Genomic DNA, 23,708 nt, shown 5'->3' with positions numbered 1-23,708 from the left:
TCAAATGATAGAGGAAAGAACTCACAAAAAAAAGAAGCTTTTTGCAGTGTGCCATAAATCCACTCAAGACAAAAATATCTATAAACTACTGAGTAGTACCGAACTCTCAACAATAATGTAGTTTTGATTAAATTACCAACCCACACTGTGGAAGGGATTGAAAATTTCAAACTGCAACACAAGAAGATACTTCTGTGTTAACACACTCAAATAGACAATATTTACTCCAAAAGTCATCGAAACTGCTTCACATGAATCCAATGAGAAGGTGAATTGAGTAGATCTGGTATATCTGGGGCATCTTGGAGAGAATTTGCATGTGCTTGACTGTTCTAGAATCATGGCATGCTCAACACAAAGATAGGCCTACTGAGCTCTTTTTGGTCTTTTTTTGACTTTCAGGGCTATAGTGTAGGGCTTCAGATCTCTGCTAGATTTCTAAAAGTAATTTCTAACTGGACCTTTCATGTTCGCGAAATTCTTTTTTTTTTTTTTTTTTTTTTTTTTTTTGGTTTTTCGAGACAGGGTTTCTCTGTGGTTTTGGAGCCTGTCCTGGAACTAGCTCTGTAGACCAGGCTGGTCTCGAACTCACAGAGATCCGCCTGCCTCTGCCTCCCGAGTGCTGGGATTAAAGGCATGCCCCACCATTGCCCGGCTTCGCGAAATTCTTTAGGGGAAAACAGTCCACCCATTTGAGGTCTTTCCATTTTCAGGTTGAATACCAACCCTGACAACTTCCAAGAGTTCTTAGAGTTGCTCTGTCTACAATGTGTAATCAGGAATGCTTAGAGGCTCCTACAAGAAGCAAGTGGAGGTAGAACAAATTGGTCCTTGCTGTTTGTCAGCTGTCGCCTCACATTCATCCTTTCTCTGTTTCTATGGCTCCTGTTACTATCGTCACCTTTGTAAACCTGCCATAATTCCCCCCTCATCAGAGTACAGTGTACTCAATTGGTTTACTGTAACTTAAAGTACCCATAGGCAGACTAAGCCAGAAGACTAGTTTCCAGGAGCTAAGTAGACACCTAAATATGCTGAGAGATGACTGCAATAATAGTACTGTCTCAGTTCATCTCTCATAAGTTTACTTGAAAATATGGATGACTACATAAAAATGTCATGTGGATATATCCAAACAGCAACATTGAAGTTTGCAGGAAGATATTTAGGTGTTGGTTCAAGTCCAGGATCTCTGGGAATCAATTCTCTGTTTAAGCGGGAAGTAACACAACATAACAGGTGTGCAGTTAGAGTGAGACATGATCCTCCATAGTATTCGAACACATGGTGCTCCGCTAGTGATGCCCTTTAGCATGTTATAGAACCTTTAAGATGCAGTATCTCATTAGAGTTGGATCTGGGAGTTTAAAGACTTGCCCACCTTCAAGTTCTCTCAATCTGCTCTTGTGTGGATAAAATGAGATCAGCCAGCTTCTAGCTACTGCTTCCATTGCTTCCTTGTCTTTTCTCTGTACCCATGATGAGCTCTATCCCTCTAGATATGCATTCTAAAATAAACTATCTCTTCTTTATACTTCTGTTGATATTTTGTCACAGGAACAGAAAAGTAACCAAAGCAGTAGGGGTTAAATAAATTGAAACCCTGAAGTTCATTGCATATGCCAGAGAACATTTTCTATTAAAATACTCAGAAAGAAAATATATCAATATTTTTAAAAAAGAAAAAAATCTTAAACAAGGAAAACAGAAACAGACATGGAAAAGCAGCAGGAGTCCTCAATGCTCCATAAAGAAGCACAAGTACCAAAAAAAAAAAAAAAATGTGCTTGAGAACAGAAAACTCATCGTCTTCAGGGGAAAACCACACTAATTGGTTTTCTCACACTAGATGACAGCCCTAAAAACATACATACATGGAGCATTATACACATCGAGCAAGTTGTACTTTATATATTTAGAAATAAATAAGAGGCCATGAATTTGAAAAAAAAAAAAAGACTTAGGATGGAATAATGGAAAGGAAGGGTTTGGATGGAGAAAATGAAAGTAGGAAATTATGTAATCACATTATAAATCAAAAATATAGACTTTTCAAAAAGATATGAATATATACTTTACAGATAAGAAACTTATCTGTAAATTACAGATAAGAAAATAATTTATAATTTACAGATGATGAAATCAAATTAACAATTTAATAGAGTTAAAATAGTCTTTTGAAAATTAGAAGCAAATAATTACTAGTAGTCTTAGAGGTAGGACTTTAATAAAAACAAATCACTTTGCTACCTAAATTATCAGTTTCTTACCACTGGGAAGAGGCCACAATTCCTCAAGTGGATGTTCAGAGAATCTAAAAGCTATGTATGATCTCTCATAAAATTCCACTATGAAGATATATGGAGACCTCAAGGCCAACTTAAAATATGATAAAGATCTCACATGTTAAAAGACAAACTAAGAAATACCCAATATGTAATGATCCTGCTCCCAGAAACAACAGATTGGGTATGGAAGATACCTATCAATCAAGAATAGCAGAGATAAAAATAGAAGACTTGTTAAACACTGAATATGCTTTAGAAATTTTCAGTATGTTTATTTATGACAAAAAGAAAAAAATACACTTCTCTAAAAATAATGCAGTGTGCACACTCCTGCCCTCCTCCCTCCAACTGACAGTTCAGATGCGTCTTCAGCAAACACCACTAAAGTTAACACTGTGCCGCTGGGCAGTACCTCTCTTTCCTTCCCTTCTTGGAACACTTTCTTTCCTCTCCGAAAAATTCTGTTGTCAGTTCTTAGACCAACCGTGTCTCACTCCCGCTCCTTAGTCTTTAAAGTGGTACGCAGTCTGCAGAGTGTCAGACAGTGGTGTCAGCTGTCTGGAATCCACAGGACTAAATCACCTGCCAGCAGTGCTCCCAAGGTGCTCGTTGTGTGGTTCAAAAAGCAAGAACTGCATGAGATGATTTACAGTGCAAGGCAGGAAGGGGAATGTAGAGAGAGCATTCATGTTGCACTTATAAAGTATTAGGAATGTGACTTGACCAGAAAGAATGACACAGAATCTTTTGAACAAGATTTATACAGGTGACAGATAAACTAGATTATGCTTTGTTTAGATTCATCTAGCAAGCAGAATACTACAAAGACTTGGTCGTGTTCTAGTTCTTGAAATACAATTCATGAATATGATAAAAGTTGTCTTTCCTCAAAAATAACCATCCATTTCCTGGACAGATAGTCAAATTTATTTTATTGGAAAACTTATGCTGTGCTAAACAAAAATTATCATAATTTATCAGAACAGTTGTTTCTCTAGATCATTAAATTAATATTAATCATATATATTAAAATAATAAAACCAGATAATTATTTTATAAGACATAGTATGGAGAAGAATAAGAATGTTTAATTTGGTTTAATGAGCTTTATTTGCTTTAAATAACATGTTCTTAGTATTGTAATCATATTGAAAACTTGGCTAGAGAAATATTTTAGGAATAAGAGCACTTAAAACTCTTTCAGAGTCACTAGATATGGTCTTTGGCAAATCACATTTAGTTGGTTCATAATCATCTATAGCTTTAATGACATGAAATTTTATACCCTTTTTGACATCTATGGATGTAGTTGTGGCACACACACACACATACATATATATGCAACAAAAACCCACATAAAGTGAAATAAATAAACCCAGTAAAAATTTAAACCATGGTAAAGAAATTAATTGTAGAATTGTAGCGAGAAATGTGTGAAACATTTGTTAATTGATATCCAGTTCTGTCTTTGGTGACTTCGCTTGTAATTTTATAAAATTTTAAATTTAGCACCAAAATTCTCCATTAAATAAGTTTAGCTTCTTACTTTGCTATAGTAATTGAGCTGTAGTTATAATATCAGTCAAGAAATAAGTAACGGAATTTGTCAGGGATCTGTTTTTTTTTTTTTTTTTTTTTTGCAGTTCTAACAATTATCTGTTTATTTTTAAATAGTGGTAGCCACTCAATTGTTTTGTTTTTTTTAATTTATTTATTTATTAAGGCTTTCTGCCTCCTTCCCGCCCCCACCTCCCATTTCCCTCCTTCTCCCCCGATCAAGTCCCCTCCCTCATCAGCTCGAAGAGCAATCAGGGTTCCCTGACCTGTGGGAAGCCCATAGTGGACAATGAGGACTACTGAGAACACAAGAACAATGGCAGTGGGTTTTTATTCTACTGCATGCACTGGCTTTGTGGGAGCCTAGGCAGTTTGGATGCTCACCTTACTAGACCTGGATGGAGGTGGGCGGTCCTTGGGCTTCCCACAGGTCAGGGATCTGTTTTTAGTTCAGCTTTGTCCATGCCTTGACAAATGTGTAACAACAGCCTGCTACTCTAATGTGAAATCATCCTTACTCAGCTGGATGGATCTGACTTATTTCATAAACTTCCTATTGAGTCTTTAGGGACTAGACATTGTTTAATGTAAAGAGATTTTCCAGACTAAGTTGTAGGCTTAATTCTAACTGTAAAGTTTATTCCTAAATCCTATAGATTTTAGCAGTGAAAGAGATCTCTAGTACCTTTGTACAGTGATATCTAAGTTGTTTGCAGGGTGATAAAGCACAGTGTGTCTTTAAAATTTAAATAGTATTCTATTTTGTGGATATTTTTATGAATATATATTTTATATCACATTAAAAAATCCTATTGTATATTTACTGTACTTTCATTTTCATTGCTATAGGTCATGCTGCAGTGACAATGTTATAATTTAGAACTTGTAAGTTTCTCAGTCCATTTACCATTCCTGGTTGTAAATGCTGCACCAAATAAGATGTGCAATGGCATTATTCTTATGAGGAATGATAATAATTCATTTACATAAATACCTGATTCATCATTACTATATTCCTTATTTAATATGAATTTTCCAGGTAAATATTTAATTTTATTTTTTTAAAATATAAATGTCTTCCCCAAGAAAGCATATTCTGATTTGGTTTTCAATGCCAAATAGTGAGCTCTGAAAATATATCTAGACAAGTAGCATTTTCACAGATTAAATGTACTTAGGAAGATATGCAAATATAGGTATTTGTTAGTGATATAGATCACAAAATAAAATATATATATATATATACATACGATTTTCATTACATACACACACACACACACACACACATAAAGCAAATGAAAGAAAAAGAAACAAAGCATTTAAAAGGAAACAAGAGCAAGGGAGCTGGTACATAGTACCTAAAAGGGTATGGATGGATGCGTTGAAGAGAAAAATGATGTGATCATATTTTAATGTCAAAAAATTAAAAAGAATATAAAATATTCTATATTTATAAAATATGTATTAAATTTATTTTATATATTACTTTTGTCTTCATTTTTTATCTTTAATCGTTTCTTTACAATACTAATTTCCCTTCAGAAAATATACAATGAATTGCTTATGGTAAAAAATTTTTAATCATATAAATGAAAAGGAGACTAATGTTTTTTGTGTACATATTAAAGTGTATTAAATCAAAACTCTAAGCAGACATTGCAGGTGGAACGATTTCTGTATGACTCTGATGCTCTGATGCTTCTGATGCTCTTTCTTTCAAATTTCAGAGCGCACTGGCATTGCAATAAAGTCACTTTGAGACACATCAGAAACCTGGGGAGCTTTCGGTGCCTATTTTATATTTCTTTAGCATCGTCAGCTGCATAGCAGTCAATCTCCCCATAGTTTTATTTTTGGCCTTCGAATAAGAACTCGCAGCTGGTGCTGTAATGCGCTTAATTTCTCCATCGAGCATAAACATTTAAAATTCTGTTTTTATCCACAGGGTTTCAAGAAAACATTTAGCGATTTCTCCCATTCCTAAACAAAATAGTGCACACATAATCGCCCCTAAGTTACAAAGCAAGCATCAGCCACCCTCTAATGGATGTGGCAGCCACTGTGCCCTGCTGAGTCACTTAACTCCTGTCAACAAGGAGCTGGGACATGTTTTTATTCTACTGTGGTTCTCCTTGCCCTAGCAGTCAAGTCTCAGGGTCACCAGCTCCTAACATTTATCTGGCTTCACCTGACAGAGCTCCGATGTCCTCTCGCTGGAGACTTTCAGAGCACGGATGCTGCAAAGTTAAACAACTGTGTGCACTGTCTGACCCCAAAGTAGAAATGTGCGAATTTCTACTGGAGCAAGGAGTTTTAGTAGACATTTCAGTATAGATAGAAAAATGTGCTTTTGGCCTCTCTAAATGTTTCAAGCCTTGCTGATTTCTTATTTTTTTTATGCAGTCATTTAAACCCATTTCCCCCCTCCTTGGTTTACTAACCCACGCTGTCTCTCACCCTGTTTCCTCCCCCATACACCCTGAGAACAAAAGAAAAGCTCTATAAAATGCTCTATAAAAACAAAATTTAAAAAATTATCAAAAATAAAAATTCTGGTGTTTTTCCATTCCAGACATATTGCTTTGTTTTCTTCTGATGACATAGTCGGCCCCATTTTTTCCTCATTATACTCATTGCATAGGACCATGACACTGTAGGAGTAATGGGATCCAACATCTGCATAAATGGCAGTGAGCGTTTCAACAAATATAAAGAGTAAACATATGTATTCATCAAAACTGACTAAAGACTTTCTTTGGAGATTAAATATCCAGGGACTAAACATGTTTTTATTCTATAGCATCTCTTCTTAGTCATCATTTTAATGCTAAAAATAAGGAACTTTAGCAGGTATGTGTATAATAAACAAATAATAATAATAATAAGCAGAGGTTTCCTTAGAGTTCATATTCCTCTACCACTTACATTTACCCTTAATTCTAACAATATATTATTATGTCATATTTGTGGGTTATTTAGTATTCAGCGTTTGGGATTTAAATTTGAACACCCAACAGCCCCGTACTTAACCACCACCTTTTCTTTCCCGTCTTTTCCATTTGAGACATTTCTGTCAATATAATTCAGGGAGATTGTGACCTGGTCATGACCCAAGCTGGCAATTAACCCCCACATTTCTCTTTCTGCCTCCTGAGTGCCAGTATAAACTGGCATTCACTCTCCTGCCTGCAAATGCTTTCTAATTTTACCTGCCTCCTAAATTAACACTCATGTTTTTCAGGAGCAGATTTCTTGAAGACATGATATCTGTCTTTGATTCATATCTACTTAATTTTTTATTCATGTTTTGCATTCCACATGGTATATCCATATAACCCCTCTGTATAGTTAATTGTGAAAATGGACTAAAGAGTTTTCAAAGAGCATTATCAAAGTGTTGATAAAATCTCCCACCTTCTTTTCAAGAAAATTGTTTTCTTCATGAGTGTTATAAATCAGTCAGACAAAAATAGAAAAACAAACAAACACAGAAGTGCTACTTGACTACATTTTATAATTATAAATTTTAATTATTTCTAGTTCCCTCTGAATGCTTTGTCTATCTATAAAACACATGAGTAAAATATAGTGATTACTACATAATTTTCCACAATTATTCATGTGTCTGAAACCAAAATTGCCGGATTGTTTTATTTATTTGTGATATAAAGGTGTATGCAGAAGAAGGGTGGCAGATGGTCTGAGGGGTGGCATTACGGGGTGAGAACATATTGGGATGCTGGATGGTAGTTCGGAGTTTTGGCTGCCAGACAAGTGGGGCCAAGGATGTTTGCAAATCTAAACGAGCAGATAGAATCCTGAGTTGAAACACCGAGAGTTGAAACACCAAGGTTATAGACTTTCTTGAGGTGTTTTGAAGGTGAAGGTAAGAGAAAAAAGAGGAGTGAATCCTCACTAGGTAGTCTAGCAGATTTTGCTGTGGAAGGAGTGTGCTTTAGCTTAGTTCATTTGGGGTTGTTTTGTAATCCAGACATTTTAGTAAGAAACTAGCAGAAGACAAGTTCCTGCTGAGTAAAGTTCATATCAGAACATATTATGTAAGGGAAGCCTTACAGGAAACCCAGACAAAACTGTTTCATGTGTGGGCTCTAGAAGTTAAATTATGAATGACTCTACAGCTGCCTGAGAACAGGTGAATACCAAAGAAGGTAAAACCCCGCCTGTTCGACTGTCTGGATGAAGGAATACTTAGCTGTCTTCAGATAATTACAAGGAAAGCCTAAACACTTGCTCTTGTTAAAGGCACACAGCCGAGGATCTCAAATATTTCTGCTGCTGGTGGAGTGAAAAGGATTGTTTCTATTGTCTGTTTTACTGTCCTATGTATACAATATGTCTTCCAAACTTCATTACCAATCAACTAATCCATTGAAATGGTTAGGAGTCTGTATGTATTGCTTTTCACCTTCTGAAACATAAGTTTTACATACTTTTCTAAGATATGATGGACTGTAAAATGGATTTTTATTAGGCACTGAAAATATTTTAAAACATGTCTTATTTTAATTGTAAGTCAAATTAATTCTCAAGAAGTAGTCAAGTGATAAGATTCACTATGTGGTATTCTTTTTAAATGTATAGAAACATGCTTTCATAAGATCAATGAAGTAAAATATGTAAAACTCTATGACCAATGGCAATTTGCTTTGTACTATTCCTATTCTGTATTCTTCTATCATTACTGAAACAGTCTTCCATTCACCAATATATTTTACTATAAATATATTTAAGAAAATCACACAAAATTATCCATTAAAATATTCCTGGCATTACAAGGTTTCACAAATAAACTACTATGTTTAATATTGTTGCATTTCAGAGATTGATTTTTACTATTTCATCACAATATTATTTTAAACTTTACACATTAAATATGACATCTGGGCTTATTCCTTCAATAGGCTTCCATATTCATTTCTGAACAAGAAATTGGTTTGTAGAATGAATAAGAACTATACTACTTTGAAGAAGTAAAACAGATGTGTTGGTTTTTCTGCACTGAACTGATAGTGCAGGCACTGCAAACACAATCGCCGTAATTATGTGCGGAAAGAAATTTACTAGTTTCTGGAATTACTTAGAGACCCTCTGCTTTTCTAAATCTGTACCTCATATGCTGCCACCTTGTTACCTCAAAATTCTTTGTCATATTCTTTCCTAATTTTGTCATCATATTAGGTGGGTTACTCTACACTCTATTGAGTTGAAATGCCACATTTTAAAGAGTAGGCAAAAATTTGTGTGTCTATTTTAGTGTTTTAAATGAAGAGATTGGTCAAAATTACATATACTGTGAATGCTTTTAAGTTTATTTTACATTATTTGAGAGCTCTATATTTTGCTTTTATGTATATTACTTTATCCATCTGTCTGTCCACCTATGTCTGTCTATCTAGATATTATCCATCTATGTGTGCATTTATTACCACCTATCTTTTATATGTGAGGTTGCATTTTTTCCAACTTTAATGTTCATTCCTGTTGTTTAGAGTTTCTTGTTCAAGTTCAGCGATTGTTCCACCAAGTATCTTTTGTAGTTCCAGTGAAGTATAGAATACCTTTTGTCAGGAGATTGTTATTCTTCTCTGTGAAGCCTGTCTAGGTGAGAGGCTACGGCTTCTTAAATTCTCCTTTCTTTTCAAAAGTCAGACCCTTGGCTGAAAAATAATAAAAGTTTTATGTTACCATTTCATAAAACTTCTATTAAAATTCAAAATACAATAGAAAAATATACTTTTTATTACTAATCACATTTAAATGCAAACCTAGTGTTTATCTTCTTCAAAAGAGCAAACTACAAGGCACTCAGTGTTGTGGCACACAGGGTCCACCACTAGGTAAAATCATTAGCATGTATTGGCTACAGCATGCACAATGTCTTCCATCTAGACAACAGAGCAGAAGGTGTTCACCGTTTAATTTCAGCTTAGTCTCTTTGTATTCTCTATAAAGATGTGGTGTCTTCACCAAGAACCATACTGTCTTGTTTCCATGTGTATTCAAGATCAATGGAAATAAAGTGACCCGAATCGTTTGCTGAAAGAATAGAAACATGCTGCTCCAGTCTTTCTGTTTGGGAAGTTTCCTATGGCTCTCTACTGGCTTCAAGCCATTTCACCTTTTAAATGTTTCAGAGACTCTGTCTATGTCCAAAATATTTACTGTTTTATCTTCTTCTCTGTTATGCCACTCTATTCCTTTTCCTGAAGTTAAGTCTGTTATCTTTCTTGTATGTTTCTCAATTGGAGAACCAATATTTGCTATTCCTTTGATAACTGCTATTCCTTTGATAACTCCTTTCGTGCTGCAGCGCCAATTTCATAAGCTGAGAAAATTGCATATAACTATTGTATCCATTGAAGGAAATGTGACTCGTTCATGGCAGATTTACTAAGTATATTTTGTTTTGCTTATGTCTGTCATAGATAACACAGCCAGCATTCTGACAAGGCGGAGGAGATTTAGTCGAACTATGCAGGATGTGTATTATCTGCCCATTATGATCTCTGATGGTGGAATCCCCTCTCTCAGCAGCAGCAGCACCCTCACCATCAGGGTTTGTGCATGCGAGAGAGATGGGCGTGTGCGGACCTGCCATGCAGAAGCCTTCCTGTCCTCCGCTGGCTTGAGCACAGGAGCCCTAATCGCTATTCTTCTCTGTGTTGTCATTCTCCTTGGTAAGTGGCTACAGTTCAGATAAGTATGTCAGCTCAGTGAAGGAGGTTGAGGAGTAAAGAATGCACACACAGCTATGCAACAAAACCTCACAGATTTTTGTGATGAACCTTTACCATGCTAATACTAGGAGTTCTTTGATATGGAATTTATCAGCATAATTTGAGTTAAGCAAAAGAAAAATCCACAACAGAATACTTTGGATAAAAGTCAAATAACCTTTGGTACTTAGATATTTGCATGAGTTTAACTGGTCTCAAGGAAGACTACATCTTGGGGAGGATACCCTGAGTCTTTGTGAGCTTTGTACACTAGGGAAATACTTTGTGCAAGGGACATAGCAAAAGAACATGCTCAGGTAGGTGATACCATAACTGATCTGGGTAAAGGTAAATTGAGATTGGAACAGAAAGAAATCTGTGAGCCGAGAAAAGTAAAGAAGTCAGGATAAAAATAATGAAAGGGACGGAGCAGAAGATAAAGGAAATCAGTAACACATAGTGTCACAAAAGTCAAAAGTAGAAATGGTGGTAGAGAAAACAGACAAATGTATTATACAACAGGAATACTGATAATGTCAGGAGCAACTTAGTGCGCAATTACTTTATTAAAAGTTATTGATCAGATTCAGCCACCTGGCACCTGGACTTTTAGTGCATTGTAGCAAGACAGGATTCTCCAGATATAGCTGGAGAGCAACATCTACTTTATTCATTTAGCAACACCTGCTGCATTAAGCTTTTCCATTCAGCCTTTAATAGTAAAACATAGAAGAGAAGCGAGAGGAAAAGTCAGGCCTTTAGGACTGTGTTCCTATCTACATCATAAAATTGCTCATTTCTTTAGGATTTGACTTGTCTTTTAATTTTTTTTAAAAGCACACAAACACAAAGAGAAAATAGGAGAAAACATGATGGCGTGAATAGAAGCTGTGAACGCACTTTAGTGCTTGTAAGATAATCAAATTTGCAATAGTAAGATCAATTCTTCAGAGGAAGTCATGGGACAAACATTTTTATAGTGTTAGGAGTGTTTTGATGTTCAGGTAATTTTGAAGTAAATTATATTTTCATGTTTTTTATTATTTTAAATAACCTCTTATTTCATAAAAACATTTCTAATCACATTGTATTAATATATGTTTAGTTTCTAAAATTACTAATTGTACATTTGCAAAATTTGCACTATGTTCAAGAAAATAAATCATTTGAAATGTTTATATCTATAACAAAATGTTATCAAACTTTTTGATAAATATTAAAGAATTCATTCTTTCCTTAAATAATCATCAGTTTTAAATTATATCTTTTATGGTGCTATTGCTATTCAGAAAATATAGGTCACTAGACAGACTTTAGTCATCTATATTTAAATGAATTTCTAATTACTCTCAATTTTCATAGAAATTCACCTTTGTAAAGTGAAGCTTTAGTCTATAATCCAAAATTCTAATGGTCAAACTTGAAAGTCAATTTAGCTGTGAAATTAATATCCTAATACTGAAAATTGTGTTTTTATGCTTATGGGAATGTAAGCAGCTATATGAGCCCAGTCCCATTCTGATCAATAATTATGAGCTTACAGTTTCTTTCCTTTCAGACTTTCTACTCTCTATGAGTGAACACATGAAAATGAAATGTCAGTTCAAAGGATGTTAATGTGACCTGCTAAATACCATGCTACATGCATCTGTGGGGTTATAAGATAACTGGTTTCAACAACTGATTATATTCTATTCATATACGTATTGATTAGCAGAAAATGGTGTTTGTCACCAATAGAGCCCAGCTTTCAGTGATGCACAAACAGGTTTTGTGGTCGTGTCACTTTCTGTTGCAACCAAATTTTAAAATTTAATTATTTTTAAATCAATAAATTTAATCATTTTTCATATAATGTTTCTGGATCATTATCTTTCCCATCCCTAAATTCCTCTCAGGTCCTTTCCTCCTCCATACATCCAACTTCATGATTTATCTCTGTCTCGGTTGTTCTGCCTCTCTCTCTCTCTCTCTCTCTCTCTCTCTCTCTCTCTCTCTCTCTCTCTCTCTCTCTCTCACACACACACACACACACACACACACATGCGCGCGCGCTCACAAATTGGGCACATTTATTAAAGACACATTTTATGTAATACATTAAAGACCATTTGGAGTTGGACCTTAATTAGATTTCAATACTTAAGTTTTTGGTTTCCCAATCCCACTCAGGTGCCTGACATTTAATTTTTAATCTCATCTTTTCATTTGCCAGACACACCAAGAAAGTGTTGCTAGCCTGCTTTTTGTCACAAATAGTGGCCAATTCAAGACTTGGCAAAAACTTCTGACACTATTAGTGTTTCCAAGATCACATAAAAGCACAAGACTTTGTTGTGAGCACTATTCAGATTGCTCCATTATCTCGAATATGAATAAACTGAGATTCCAATAGATTAAGAGATGTGAGAAGTACAATGAAAGGAGAAAGACAGAGTGGCAATTGCAGAAGTGGGGAGAGAGGGAAAAGCAGAAAGTGAGAAAGAGAGGGAGGCTGAGCAGTGCTGCCAACCTGTTGTCAATTAAACAATCTTGAGAGATTCTCAGTATCCAGGTTGAAAATTTTTCAGTGAAAACTGCCATGGCCAGAGGCTGCCAATAGCATTTGTGGAGCTAATCAAAATAATCACTGTGATTGTGTTACTTCATTTCTACCATATTTAATACCAAGGTATTTTGGCATCTAAAAGAATCAACAGATATTTGAAGTAAACACATCTGTGATGATGTTTATTTTCAGGCAGTGTATTGTGATTCAAATAGACAATGGAAGCAAATACAAGCCACACAAAGGGTATGTATGAATATGGAAACCCCTGCGCAGTCCAAATATGGGAGTGATAAACAATTGACAGGAAAAATAATCTGAAAAACCAGTGCAAAATGTAGCTACATTAACTTAGATTTCCCTGGGAGTAAAATTAACAAATGAAGCCCAGCAACTTGTTTGAATCTTTGTCTATGACAATATAGTGTCAGAGAGGTGGGAAACTGTCTTAGCAGTCTCTAGTTCTGGGAGATCTAACACCTTCTTATGGCCTCTTAGAGCATTGCATATAAGTGGTGTTATATATACATTCTTTTAAAAGATCTGTACTCATGAAATGATACTAAATAGATAAATAATTTAAATGCTATAATACTAGGGTCCAAATGCTGCAGCATGTGTAGAGAGGATGTCTGGTATCCACAACGTACTGAGTTCAGCTCCTAGCATCATATAAAGCAGGCATGGAAGAACACGTCTGGAATGTCATTAGTCCTGAGAAGGAGTAAGAGGATTAGAATTCACAGTAAGTTTGAGAAGGTTTGAGCACCACCCAAACCTGTCTCAAAATTATTTAAGTAACAACAATAATAATAATCTTCAATTCTTTGTTACTTTGAAAGTAAGAGAGACCAAAAGAGATTCACTAAGAGAGAAAAAAAAGAAAGAAATCTACTAGGAAAGGATGAAATACTAAAGAATGATAACATCTCAAAAGTACAATAATCGTTGAAGTAACATGCTAGGTTGTACAACTAAAATGTGCTTTGAAATATTCCAGAATAATTTATAATTTTAAATAAAGAAGGCAAATATATACAATTTATAATGTATATATAATTACATAATCTATTTTATAGCACCATGGCTCTTTGATTTTGTATCTCCCAAATGCTTAGTATATAATGACATACTCATAGTATGTACTTGAGTTCAAAGACTCAGCGAATTTTTTGAATTTTTAAATTTGATTTCCAAGTTTTTAACAAGTTATTTGTGTCTTTGATAGTGCCATATAATTATTATCTTCACCCCTGATCTTAAAATATGTTTTTTTCCATAGGATTTGATGGAAATGTTTAGTTTCAAGAGTTCAAAATGTTCTCAAGAACAACTAGAAGCACAGCACTAATATTAAACCAGAGATGATTTTGTAGAAACACTTAACAATAATTTTCTTAGAAAAGGCTATTTATACCATAAGGAGTCTTTCACCTAGTCTGCCACTAGTTTCAAGGAAATTTCTCTTGTTCACCCCAACTTATACACATAAATTCAAAATAAGTAACTCTAAACCAGCCTTACAATGAATATATTTTAAACTTTTGCAGAATAGACACATACAAGAAATCACAACTTAAAAAACAGTGTTATCCTCCACATTTCATTATGTACATGTGGTACACAGAAAATTTGAAGAGTTTGCTTTGTGAAGAATACAAATGGTCTCGCTTAGTCCGTAATAGGGTTGGTTACTTGTTCCTTTTTTATATGCATTCTTCCTGTAACAAAGTTTAACTGAAAACCTTTTTCTATTTGCTGAGCTATAAAGGCAAAAAAGGATCCTGAGAAATAACCAAAAGCAAGTAGAAAGACCTCTTTCTATGACTTTTCCAGTGCTAGTAACATTAGTAACAGCTTTTGGTGAAGGGCCTTAAGACACAGTCTAGTTGTTCATTTGCTAGAATACCTGTGCATATACATTAATATATGTATGTGTGTACAATGTATCATGGAGTAGAAAATTTTGCTACAAATACCATTATCTTTTGGGGTTGACATCATTACCCAGTCTCTCAGTTCTTCTATTTAGTATCCTCCTAAGTAATTCTCTTGGTTGTTACATTACTTTCCTCCTTTCTTATTCTCTGCTTCTTCATTTTATAAATGTGTAGAACCAAAGCTCTGCTATGATGAATACATAAGTTATAATACCTACATAGCATAAATTGTGCATAAATAAAGTAAAAATATCTTGCAGCTTTTTGGGGATATCACAGGTTTGACTGTTTTATAAAATACTTCCTGCCTTCTGCATATCTATACAAAATAATTGTTTGTGAATTATAAATGTAGATATTTTCCAGTCGTAAGATTTCTTTCCATTACACCAGAATAGTTATTATTTATGCTGCAATGAGTGTCAAGATGCTAACTTGGCAAAAGAGAACATCACAACATCACACAGATTAGCAAATCTACAATGGTTCATTTAGGTTACCAGTTTAGACATTCTCTGAAGTATTCAAATGTCTTCATCCTCACTCAGTAGTCTGCAGATCAAGGTTGCATTGCAATGCAATCTTAACTTAAGAAGGTGTACGAGATATCGAGTGAAAAAAAAAAAGATACCTAATATCCAAGAATTGTCTTCTCTCTTCTAACTTCATCTGTTTCCATTTTTTTCAGCCATTGTCGTCCTTTTCATCACCCTGAGGCGCAGCAAAAAGGAGCCCTTGATCATTTCTGAGGAGGATGTGCGGGAGAATGTGGTCACCTATGATGATGAGGGAGGTGGGGAAGAAGACACTGAGGCCTTCGACATCACAGCATTGAGGAATCCTTCTGCTGCAGAGGAGTTCAAATACCGCAGAGACATTAGGCCTGAAGTAAAGCTCAATCCTAGACACCAGACGTTGTCCACTCTGGAGAGTATAGATGTTCAGGAGTTTATTAAGCAAAGACTGGCCGAGGCCGACCTGGATCCCAGCGTGCCCCCTTATGACTCTCTTCAGACTTATGCCTATGAAGGTCAGAGGTCAGAAGCTGGGTCTATCAGCTCCCTGGACTCAGCCACCACGCAATCAGACCAGGATTATCACTACCTTGGTGACTGGGGGCCAGAGTTTAAAAAGTTAGCAGAACTCTATGGAGAGTTGGAAACTGAAAGAACAAATTAGGCAGTCGATCTTTTTGATCTTTTTTTTTTTTTTTTTTTTTTTTTTTTTTGGAGCTTTGTAGTATTTGTTTCCTGACCAAGTGGAGACATGACCTCAATATGACAAGGAAGTCAAGCGGAAACAGTACTTGGAACTGAGCAAGCTGTACACAGCTCCTGTAGAAACAAGTGCCCTTTTTATGATCAAATGTGGGTTATTGGATTGGAAGAAAGTCACATATAAAAAAATACAGAGAGGAAAAAAACCTATTGTTCCTTGTGTATATTTTCAAATGCTCAATAAAGTCTGTCTTACTGTTTAATTAAGAATATCTGAACGAAGCCAAACAATGAATATTTATTTCACTATGTTGTGATTTCATTTTCCTAAAGCAAAATTTAGAAAGGGGACTTAATATCGCTGTCAGATTCCTACAGTGTAATATGCTGCCCATGGACGCATACGGAGGTAGTCACAGCCTCCCTTGCTATTTTTTCCGGGTAGACCTTTGAGACCAATAGTCTGTCAGTGTGAGAAATCCCATTATTGTCCTTTCCTTGAATTACACAGGATATTCCCAACCAACCAGGCAACTCTGTCGTGGAGTTGACGATTTCATTTCCCTCTGCCCTCCCCACTTGTTTTCTCCATACAAAGCTGATGGAGCACGGGGATTTGCTGCCTGCACTCTAACATATGCAACTTCAGTGCACTGGTTACGCACTATTCTCAGCAAGGAGACCGAGGTCTCTGTCCTGTCAATCATTCTCTATGTTAACAGGGGACGCTCTGTTTTTAAATCGATGGAATGAATAGACTCCAGTAATCAGATATGTCAGGGAAGTTTTGACTTAAAAATTAATTGCAAACTTGTCCTCTATAAAACATCTAAAATGTTCCATTGCTTTTCTCTCGCTCTTTTGATCCCCGTTCATTTCACTACATTTATATCTGAAATCGATTGTCATAATTTTTGTAGACTCGTTTACACCTCCGCATAGTTCACATAATTCCATCATAGGTATTCATGGTTTGTCTGGTCACTTTATCCTGTTGTTTAGCCACCTTCGTCCTTCATGTTCAGATTTTCTCATGCCCCCTGCATAGTAATTGCACATGTGGTGTTTATAGGAAAATGTGTAGGAACAGGCCAAAGAAATTGAGGAATCGTGCAGATGACCCCTGAACAGATCTCCCAGAGTCTCTGAATGTCGGGATCCCCAAGTGCAGTGTAGACAAGGCAATGACGTTCCTGCCTACCTCACAGGGCTGTTGTGAGGACAAATTAGGCATTGGAGAGCCACTTCACCAAGTGCAACGAACGTATCCTGCTATCTGAAAACCTGCACACAGCTAATTTATCAATACCATTGGTTTCCAAATATATATTTGCATACATTTTAATAGATAATGATCTTATGATGAGAAAATTTTATGAAACCTTCAAGAGTCAAGCTTTTGTTAACATAAACATGTAATAACAAATCTAATAATTTTAATATTTTCCAAATAATCTCATTTTCTTTATAACTTCTTGGAGCTTTTAAGATTTTTTAAAAGAATATTCTTTTCTCTTGTTTTAGGGGCTTTATGTAAAAAATATAGAACATTAAGGTACTACTCTTCAAAATTACCTCATCTATGTATTCCTAGTAAATCAGAATTTTTAAACATATGAGATTTAAAGTATTTGAAGGAATAGATGTTTTTCATTTAACCTTTAAATTTATTAGAGTATAATGTCCCCAAAAGTTATATGACATTTTCTGATTCCACCCTTGTGCAAACTTTGGGACTGTGCCTCTGTTTGAATCTGCCTTGTGCTGTCATGTTCCAGTTTTGAGGTTTGGGAACTGAGTTTAATTTGAATAATTCTCAGTTTGTGTTCTAAGCCTGAGGAATAAAAAGAAATTTAAGCTTTTTACAACCTCCCAGCTTCCCAGATGCTGCTTTATCGGTTCTTTAAATATCATAACGGGGTGCATTCCAGTGTAAGGATAAATCAAACACAAAAGGGACTGGAGAAACAACAGCTTCAGGATACACAAGGTCTGGTTATGCTAATAAGGAAGCATCCTCTACTGAGAAGAGTGTACTTCTTGGGGAATGCAATGTTTCTACAGGTCACCTCTTCTGACTCTGATAGGACCACGAGGGTCCAGGTATGACATTCCATTCAGTTTTTTATTATGATTGTAAAATTACCAGTATTTTGAATATATTCATATATTCAACAAGTTATTTCACAGATGAGGGTCTGGGGGATGAAAGTGTGTATCCTTTCAACTCTGTAACAAAGCCAATAACTTCTAAATGGTTGCAAGCACTAAAATATTTCCCTGATTTTGTAGAATGAAATGATGCACTGCTACTTAATTCTATCTACTTATTAATTATAAAGATATGTTGCAAATAAGTTCCTGGTGTTAATCTAAATATGAAAATACATATGGTTCTATTATATTTGGAAGCCCTTTTATTTGCCATAAATAATAATAATAATATTAATGATCATTCTAGGTCCTTCATTTGATATAGACTCTGAAAGTAAAGACTTGTTTAGTTATTGTAAGTAGAAAGCAGGTTTCATAGTTCCAATTCTATTATTTAAATCAAAATAGCAATGGGAAACCATGCCATATAAATTGGCTACTCACCCTCAGTACGTTATATTTAAAATCTACAGTTATACCAATAGCAAAGATCTTCAACAAAATTCCAGGGTAGGTGAGTGAGGATTAGAGTTATTAAGCAAAAAGAACAGAGAAATAGAAGAAATGAGAGACAGAAACACAGAACAGATCGGGAGGGACATTCAGTGAATACTGAATCATGAATTTGCCCTTGTTTCTTTACATACACTTTTTTTTAAAAAATATTTTTTATTGAGAAAATGAGAAAAAAAAAACAAGTTTCCACCTCCTCCCAGCCTCCCATTTCCCTCCCCCTCCTCCCACCCTTCTACCTCCCTCCCACCCTTTTCCCCCTCCCCCCACTCCTTTCCCCCTCCCTCTCCAGTCCAAAGAGCAGTCAGGGTTCCCTGCCCTGTGGTAAGTCCTAGGTCCTCCCCCCTCCGTCCATATCTAGGAAGGTGAACATCCAAACTGGCTAGGCTTCCACAAAGCCAGCACATTACGTAGGATCAAAACCCCGTGCCATTGTCCTTGGCGTCTCATCAGCTCTCATTGTTCGCCATGTTCAGAGAGTCCAGTTTTATCCCATGCTTTTTCAGTCACAGTCCAGCTGGCCTTGGTGAGCTCCCAATAGATCAGCTCCACTGTCTCAGTGGGTGGGTGCACCCCTCGTGGTCCCGACTTCTTTGCTCATGTTCTCTCTCCTTCTGCTCCTCATTGGGATACCCTAATAGAAAAGGGGTGGGGGAGAGAAGGCAAAAGACTTCTTTAGCATGACACAAAAGACAAGCAGAACAGTTACTTGCTTCAATACTTGAGACATCAAACCATTTCCTGAGTAAAGCAGGGGATGGTTTGGGCAGGAAGGTGCAATGAACTCACCCTAGACCTAGTATCCTGTAGGCAGCTACTTCCTATATCAAGCCTTCTATTTTACATGAAGGAGCACAGGAGTATACTTGATTTCTCTGGCATTTGGTCAGATGGAGCAGCTTCATCTCTATGAACCATCTTACAGTCCAAAACACCAAGTAACCACATCCTAGGTCAGATCTCTTGTTTTGTAGCCACACCTGTTGTCAACAACTGTGAAAGAGCACAAATAAGCTCAAACTCTCTGACCTTCAGACAAGGTGGAACAGGATTACAACTGTGTGTGTCTCCAAAAATGTTTTCCAAGAATTCAGAGAGCTGTTTACTTTCTTTCACAGCAAGAAATAGCCGTGGATTCTCACACCAAAGATGCCTCGCTGCATGTTCTGCAAATCAGTTAATACTTCTTTACATAAATATAGTGTGTAGATTCAATAACTATGGACCACTTATTTTTTTAGACAGACTCTATCAAAAGGAGTATTTCTACAACTGAAGAAAATATTAAGTGACAAAAATTTATCTTAGGTGTTTTATAGCATTGAATCTGTCACAGTATTATTAATATTCCTCAAAGTTTGAAAAATTAGCATGTTTTTAGAAAAGCAAGAGTTATGTCACAAATGTATTCTATTGCAAATCTCTTCAAGTAATGTGTTTTGAAGGAATTAAAGAGGAAATTGTGCCTCAGGCAAAACTCCATATAGAAGTAAATTGCAAATACCTATGATATAGCACAGAAAAGAGATGGCCATGAAATCAATTGCCAAAACTTAACCACATGGGTACAAGCATATATGCTAATATCTTTTTGAAGAGTAGTTTGAGGTGAAGATATAATTCAGAACAAAGACTTAAATGCTAATGTGGACATGTATTCCCAAAATAAAACCATAGAGAAGGTTTCACTATGAATATTAGATTCAAAATGAAATTGTTTGACTTTATCGAGCCTAATATACAGCTTTCATTGCTGCCAGTTTGAAGATGTATCACAGGTATTGTAAAGAAAACTTATGAATGTTCAAAAGTGACTAAATTATCACATAGGTATTAACCAGAATTTTAGAACTGGTGCTGTAATGGACAAAGCACACATACTACATCCTAAAGAGGGCTTTGATACTCAGTACTCTGACATTTAACTGGATATATATGTCCAGGTCAGTTAAATCCTAAGGAGGGCTTTGATACTCAGTACTCTGACATTTAACTGGATATATATGCCCACAACAGTTTCAGCGTGATAAGAGAAAATCCTAAGTGTCCTTGCTCTAAAATATTTGTGGTTGTATTCTTATAGACCTGTACCCAGCAGGCTGATTTGGGGTCTGGTTTTCAGTTCAGCTGAAACCAACCTCCAGGCAGACTTATATCAGATCCAAGAAAAACCACTTGTTTTATAATCAAGGGAAAGGACCGTGCTGGATCCAGCACACTGCAGTAGGTTTTTATCTGAGAGTGAGAACAGGCTTTGCCAGATGCTTCAGACTCTGTTTGAACAGCTTTGGAACTCCAGTGCTTATGTTCTTGAAAAGTTAAGAGATCCATGATCTAGGATCAACTGTGCTTAACTTCAAGCTGTGATATTCTATTCTTACTTCTATCTGAATTTCAAGAACAGAATAAATTTACTAAAATATGACTTGGGAACTTTATGGCTTATTTTCAAATGTAATCTCCCTCTCTAAAAGCAAACATCACCCTAGCATTTATTTTACCTCATCTCCCCCAAAATACCTAAATCTTGTCTTCAACATAAGATTAGAAATTTCATAAACAAAAAGGACCAGCAGCTCTTCAAAACAACTAAAGCCAAAAACAGTAAGTATATCAAACATTCTAAATACATAATTTTAAAATTAAAGCATTAAATAAGGTGTGTTCTATTATCTCAAAACAGCACCCACTGTGAACTATGGAAAGGTAAACAATGTGAGGAAGTTATTTCTGATTGTGAAGGAAATCAGAGAAGAGTGGGATGTTTTTATGACTAATGAAGGAAAATTATTTAAAAAAAAACTTGCATTGTCCTGAAGGTTGGCTACTACTTCTCTATGTTCAGAGAAATGAGGAAATTTTGCTTTTCGGCATGAAAGAAACATCATGATTTTATTTTTTTAACTTATTTTTTAATTGGGAAAAGGAAAAAAAGTTTCCCCCTCCTCCCAGCCTCCCATTTCCCTCCCCCTCCTCCCACCCTTCTCCCCCCCCCACTCCTCTCCTCCTCCCTCTCCAGTCCAAAGAGCAGTCAGGGTTCCCTGCCCTGTGGAAAGTCCAAGGTCCTCCCCCCTCTGTCCATGTCTAGGAAGGTGAACATCCAAACTGGCTAGGCTCCCACAAAGCCAGAACATGAAGTAGGATCAAAACCCCGTGCCATTGTCCTTGGCTTCTCATCAGCCCTCATTAAAAATTTAAGCATTGAATGTGGAAGTGCTGTTGTTAAATCATTTATTTCTACCTTGTTCTGTCACTACTCAAACTCTCCAAGGCACCTATCCTCCAGCTCACTCTAAGTTTATTATTTCTTCTTTAACTACAATTTGTGTGTGTGTGTGTGTGTGTGTGTGTGTGTGTGTGTGTGTGTGTGTGCGCACATGCGTGTAGCTTACTGGGTTCTTCTAAGTTTGTTCACATGTACATGTTTGGAGATCATTTTGGAATTGGATAATATACCACGGGTCTTCTCTGGAGAAGACTGATGCTCCCTGTTTAATAGGTCATTGGCTCCATGTAGCTCTTCATTTACTGGTTTAGTCTTCTAAAATTCTAATGAAGACCCTTTGCTTTTAAAAAGATGTGAGCTGTAAGACAAGCAAGAAATGCACATTCTGAATCTCATAATATATCTTCTCAGGAATGCAAACCTTAATACATGTTACAGGTTTTATCAGATGTTTTCATCTGATGGAAGAAAGCACAAACATTGCTGTTTGGGAAATGACCATGCTTGTGAAATGCTTGCACATGAGCACAGGGACCTGAGGATGGGACCATTGCATCTAAGAAAAAAACTCTGGTTTCCCTTATAGCCATGCATGTAATTCCAGGACTGGGAGCACAGGAGAATCAGGCAAAATCCTGAAGCTCACTGGCTAGCCTATCAAGCCAAGTGCTTAAGTATCATCATCTGTTTGAGATGCTGCTTAATAAATTAGGGTGGAGAGCAATTAAAGCAGACACTAGGAGTTGATCTAGGACCTCCATATTCACATACACAAATAAACACGCACACACACACACACACATAGCAATTGCACACAAGGATATACACATGCACTTGCATGTGTGCACACACACTTGCACAAACATTTACACCAACTCAATCTCTGGGAATAAAACAGACTCTAATAATCTTGTCCAGTAAATTTATCAAGAAAATGTTTTACTTTCTAATATTTTTGTGCATGTGTGTGGCATGCATGTGTGTATGCATGCTTGTTCATACATATGCACATTAAGAATCATCAATAATGGTGGGAACAACCCACAGTTGTTCTTCTATCTTATTCATTGGGTCAGGGATCATGTGTTGATGGAGGTGGGTCTTTTATCTATCTGTTGTTTCATTGGTTAAACTGCTTGGCCCTTTGATAGGACAGAAAATTAGGTAGGCAGAGTAAACAGAAGTGAATGCTGGGAGGAAGAAGGCAATGAGGCAGATGCTATAGCTCTCCTCTCCAAGATGGACACAGGTTAAGATCCTTCCTGGTAAGTTACCACCTCATGGTGCTACACTAATTAATATAAATGGGTTAATCAAGATGTGAGAATTGGCCGGTAGGAGGCTAGAGCTAATGGGCCAAACAGTGTTTAAAAGAATAGTTTCCATGTAATTATTTTGGGTAAAGCTAGCCAGTGGTTGAGAGCTTGATGGTGGGAAGTGGCCAGCTGCTCCTTCTACAATGTTTGTCTGCCATTAGGACTGGAATGAATGCAGACTGTTATACGTACCTTACCCTTAAATGTATCTT

General features: G+C 36.2%; 1 protein-coding gene across 4 annotated transcripts in view; it reads left to right on the top strand.

The window, feature by feature from the left end:
• The window catches only part of Cdh18 (cadherin 18), a 739,086-nt gene extending 722,521 nt beyond the window's left edge, over positions 1-16,565 (top strand). For 2 of the 4 annotated variants that reach the window (XM_075975833.1, XM_075975832.1), the window contains 2 exons: positions 10,292-10,543; positions 15,759-16,565. In XM_075975833.1, coding sequence (XP_075831948.1) covers positions 10,292-10,543; positions 15,759-16,249 — 743 coding nt within the window. In that variant the 3' untranslated portion in view covers positions 16,250-16,565. The remainder of the gene's footprint in view (positions 1-10,291; positions 10,544-15,758) is intronic. The other 2 variants (XM_075975835.1, XM_075975834.1) reach the window with 1 other exon arrangement.
• Positions 16,566-23,708: the final 7,143 nt, after the last annotated feature.

The sequence above is a fragment of the Microtus pennsylvanicus genome, chromosome 6 (assembly GCF_037038515.1).
Source record: "Microtus pennsylvanicus isolate mMicPen1 chromosome 6, mMicPen1.hap1, whole genome shotgun sequence".
NCBI classification, from domain to species: Eukaryota; Metazoa; Chordata; class Mammalia; order Rodentia; family Cricetidae; genus Microtus; species Microtus pennsylvanicus.
This window is presented reverse-complemented; position numbering and strand designations above follow the sequence as displayed.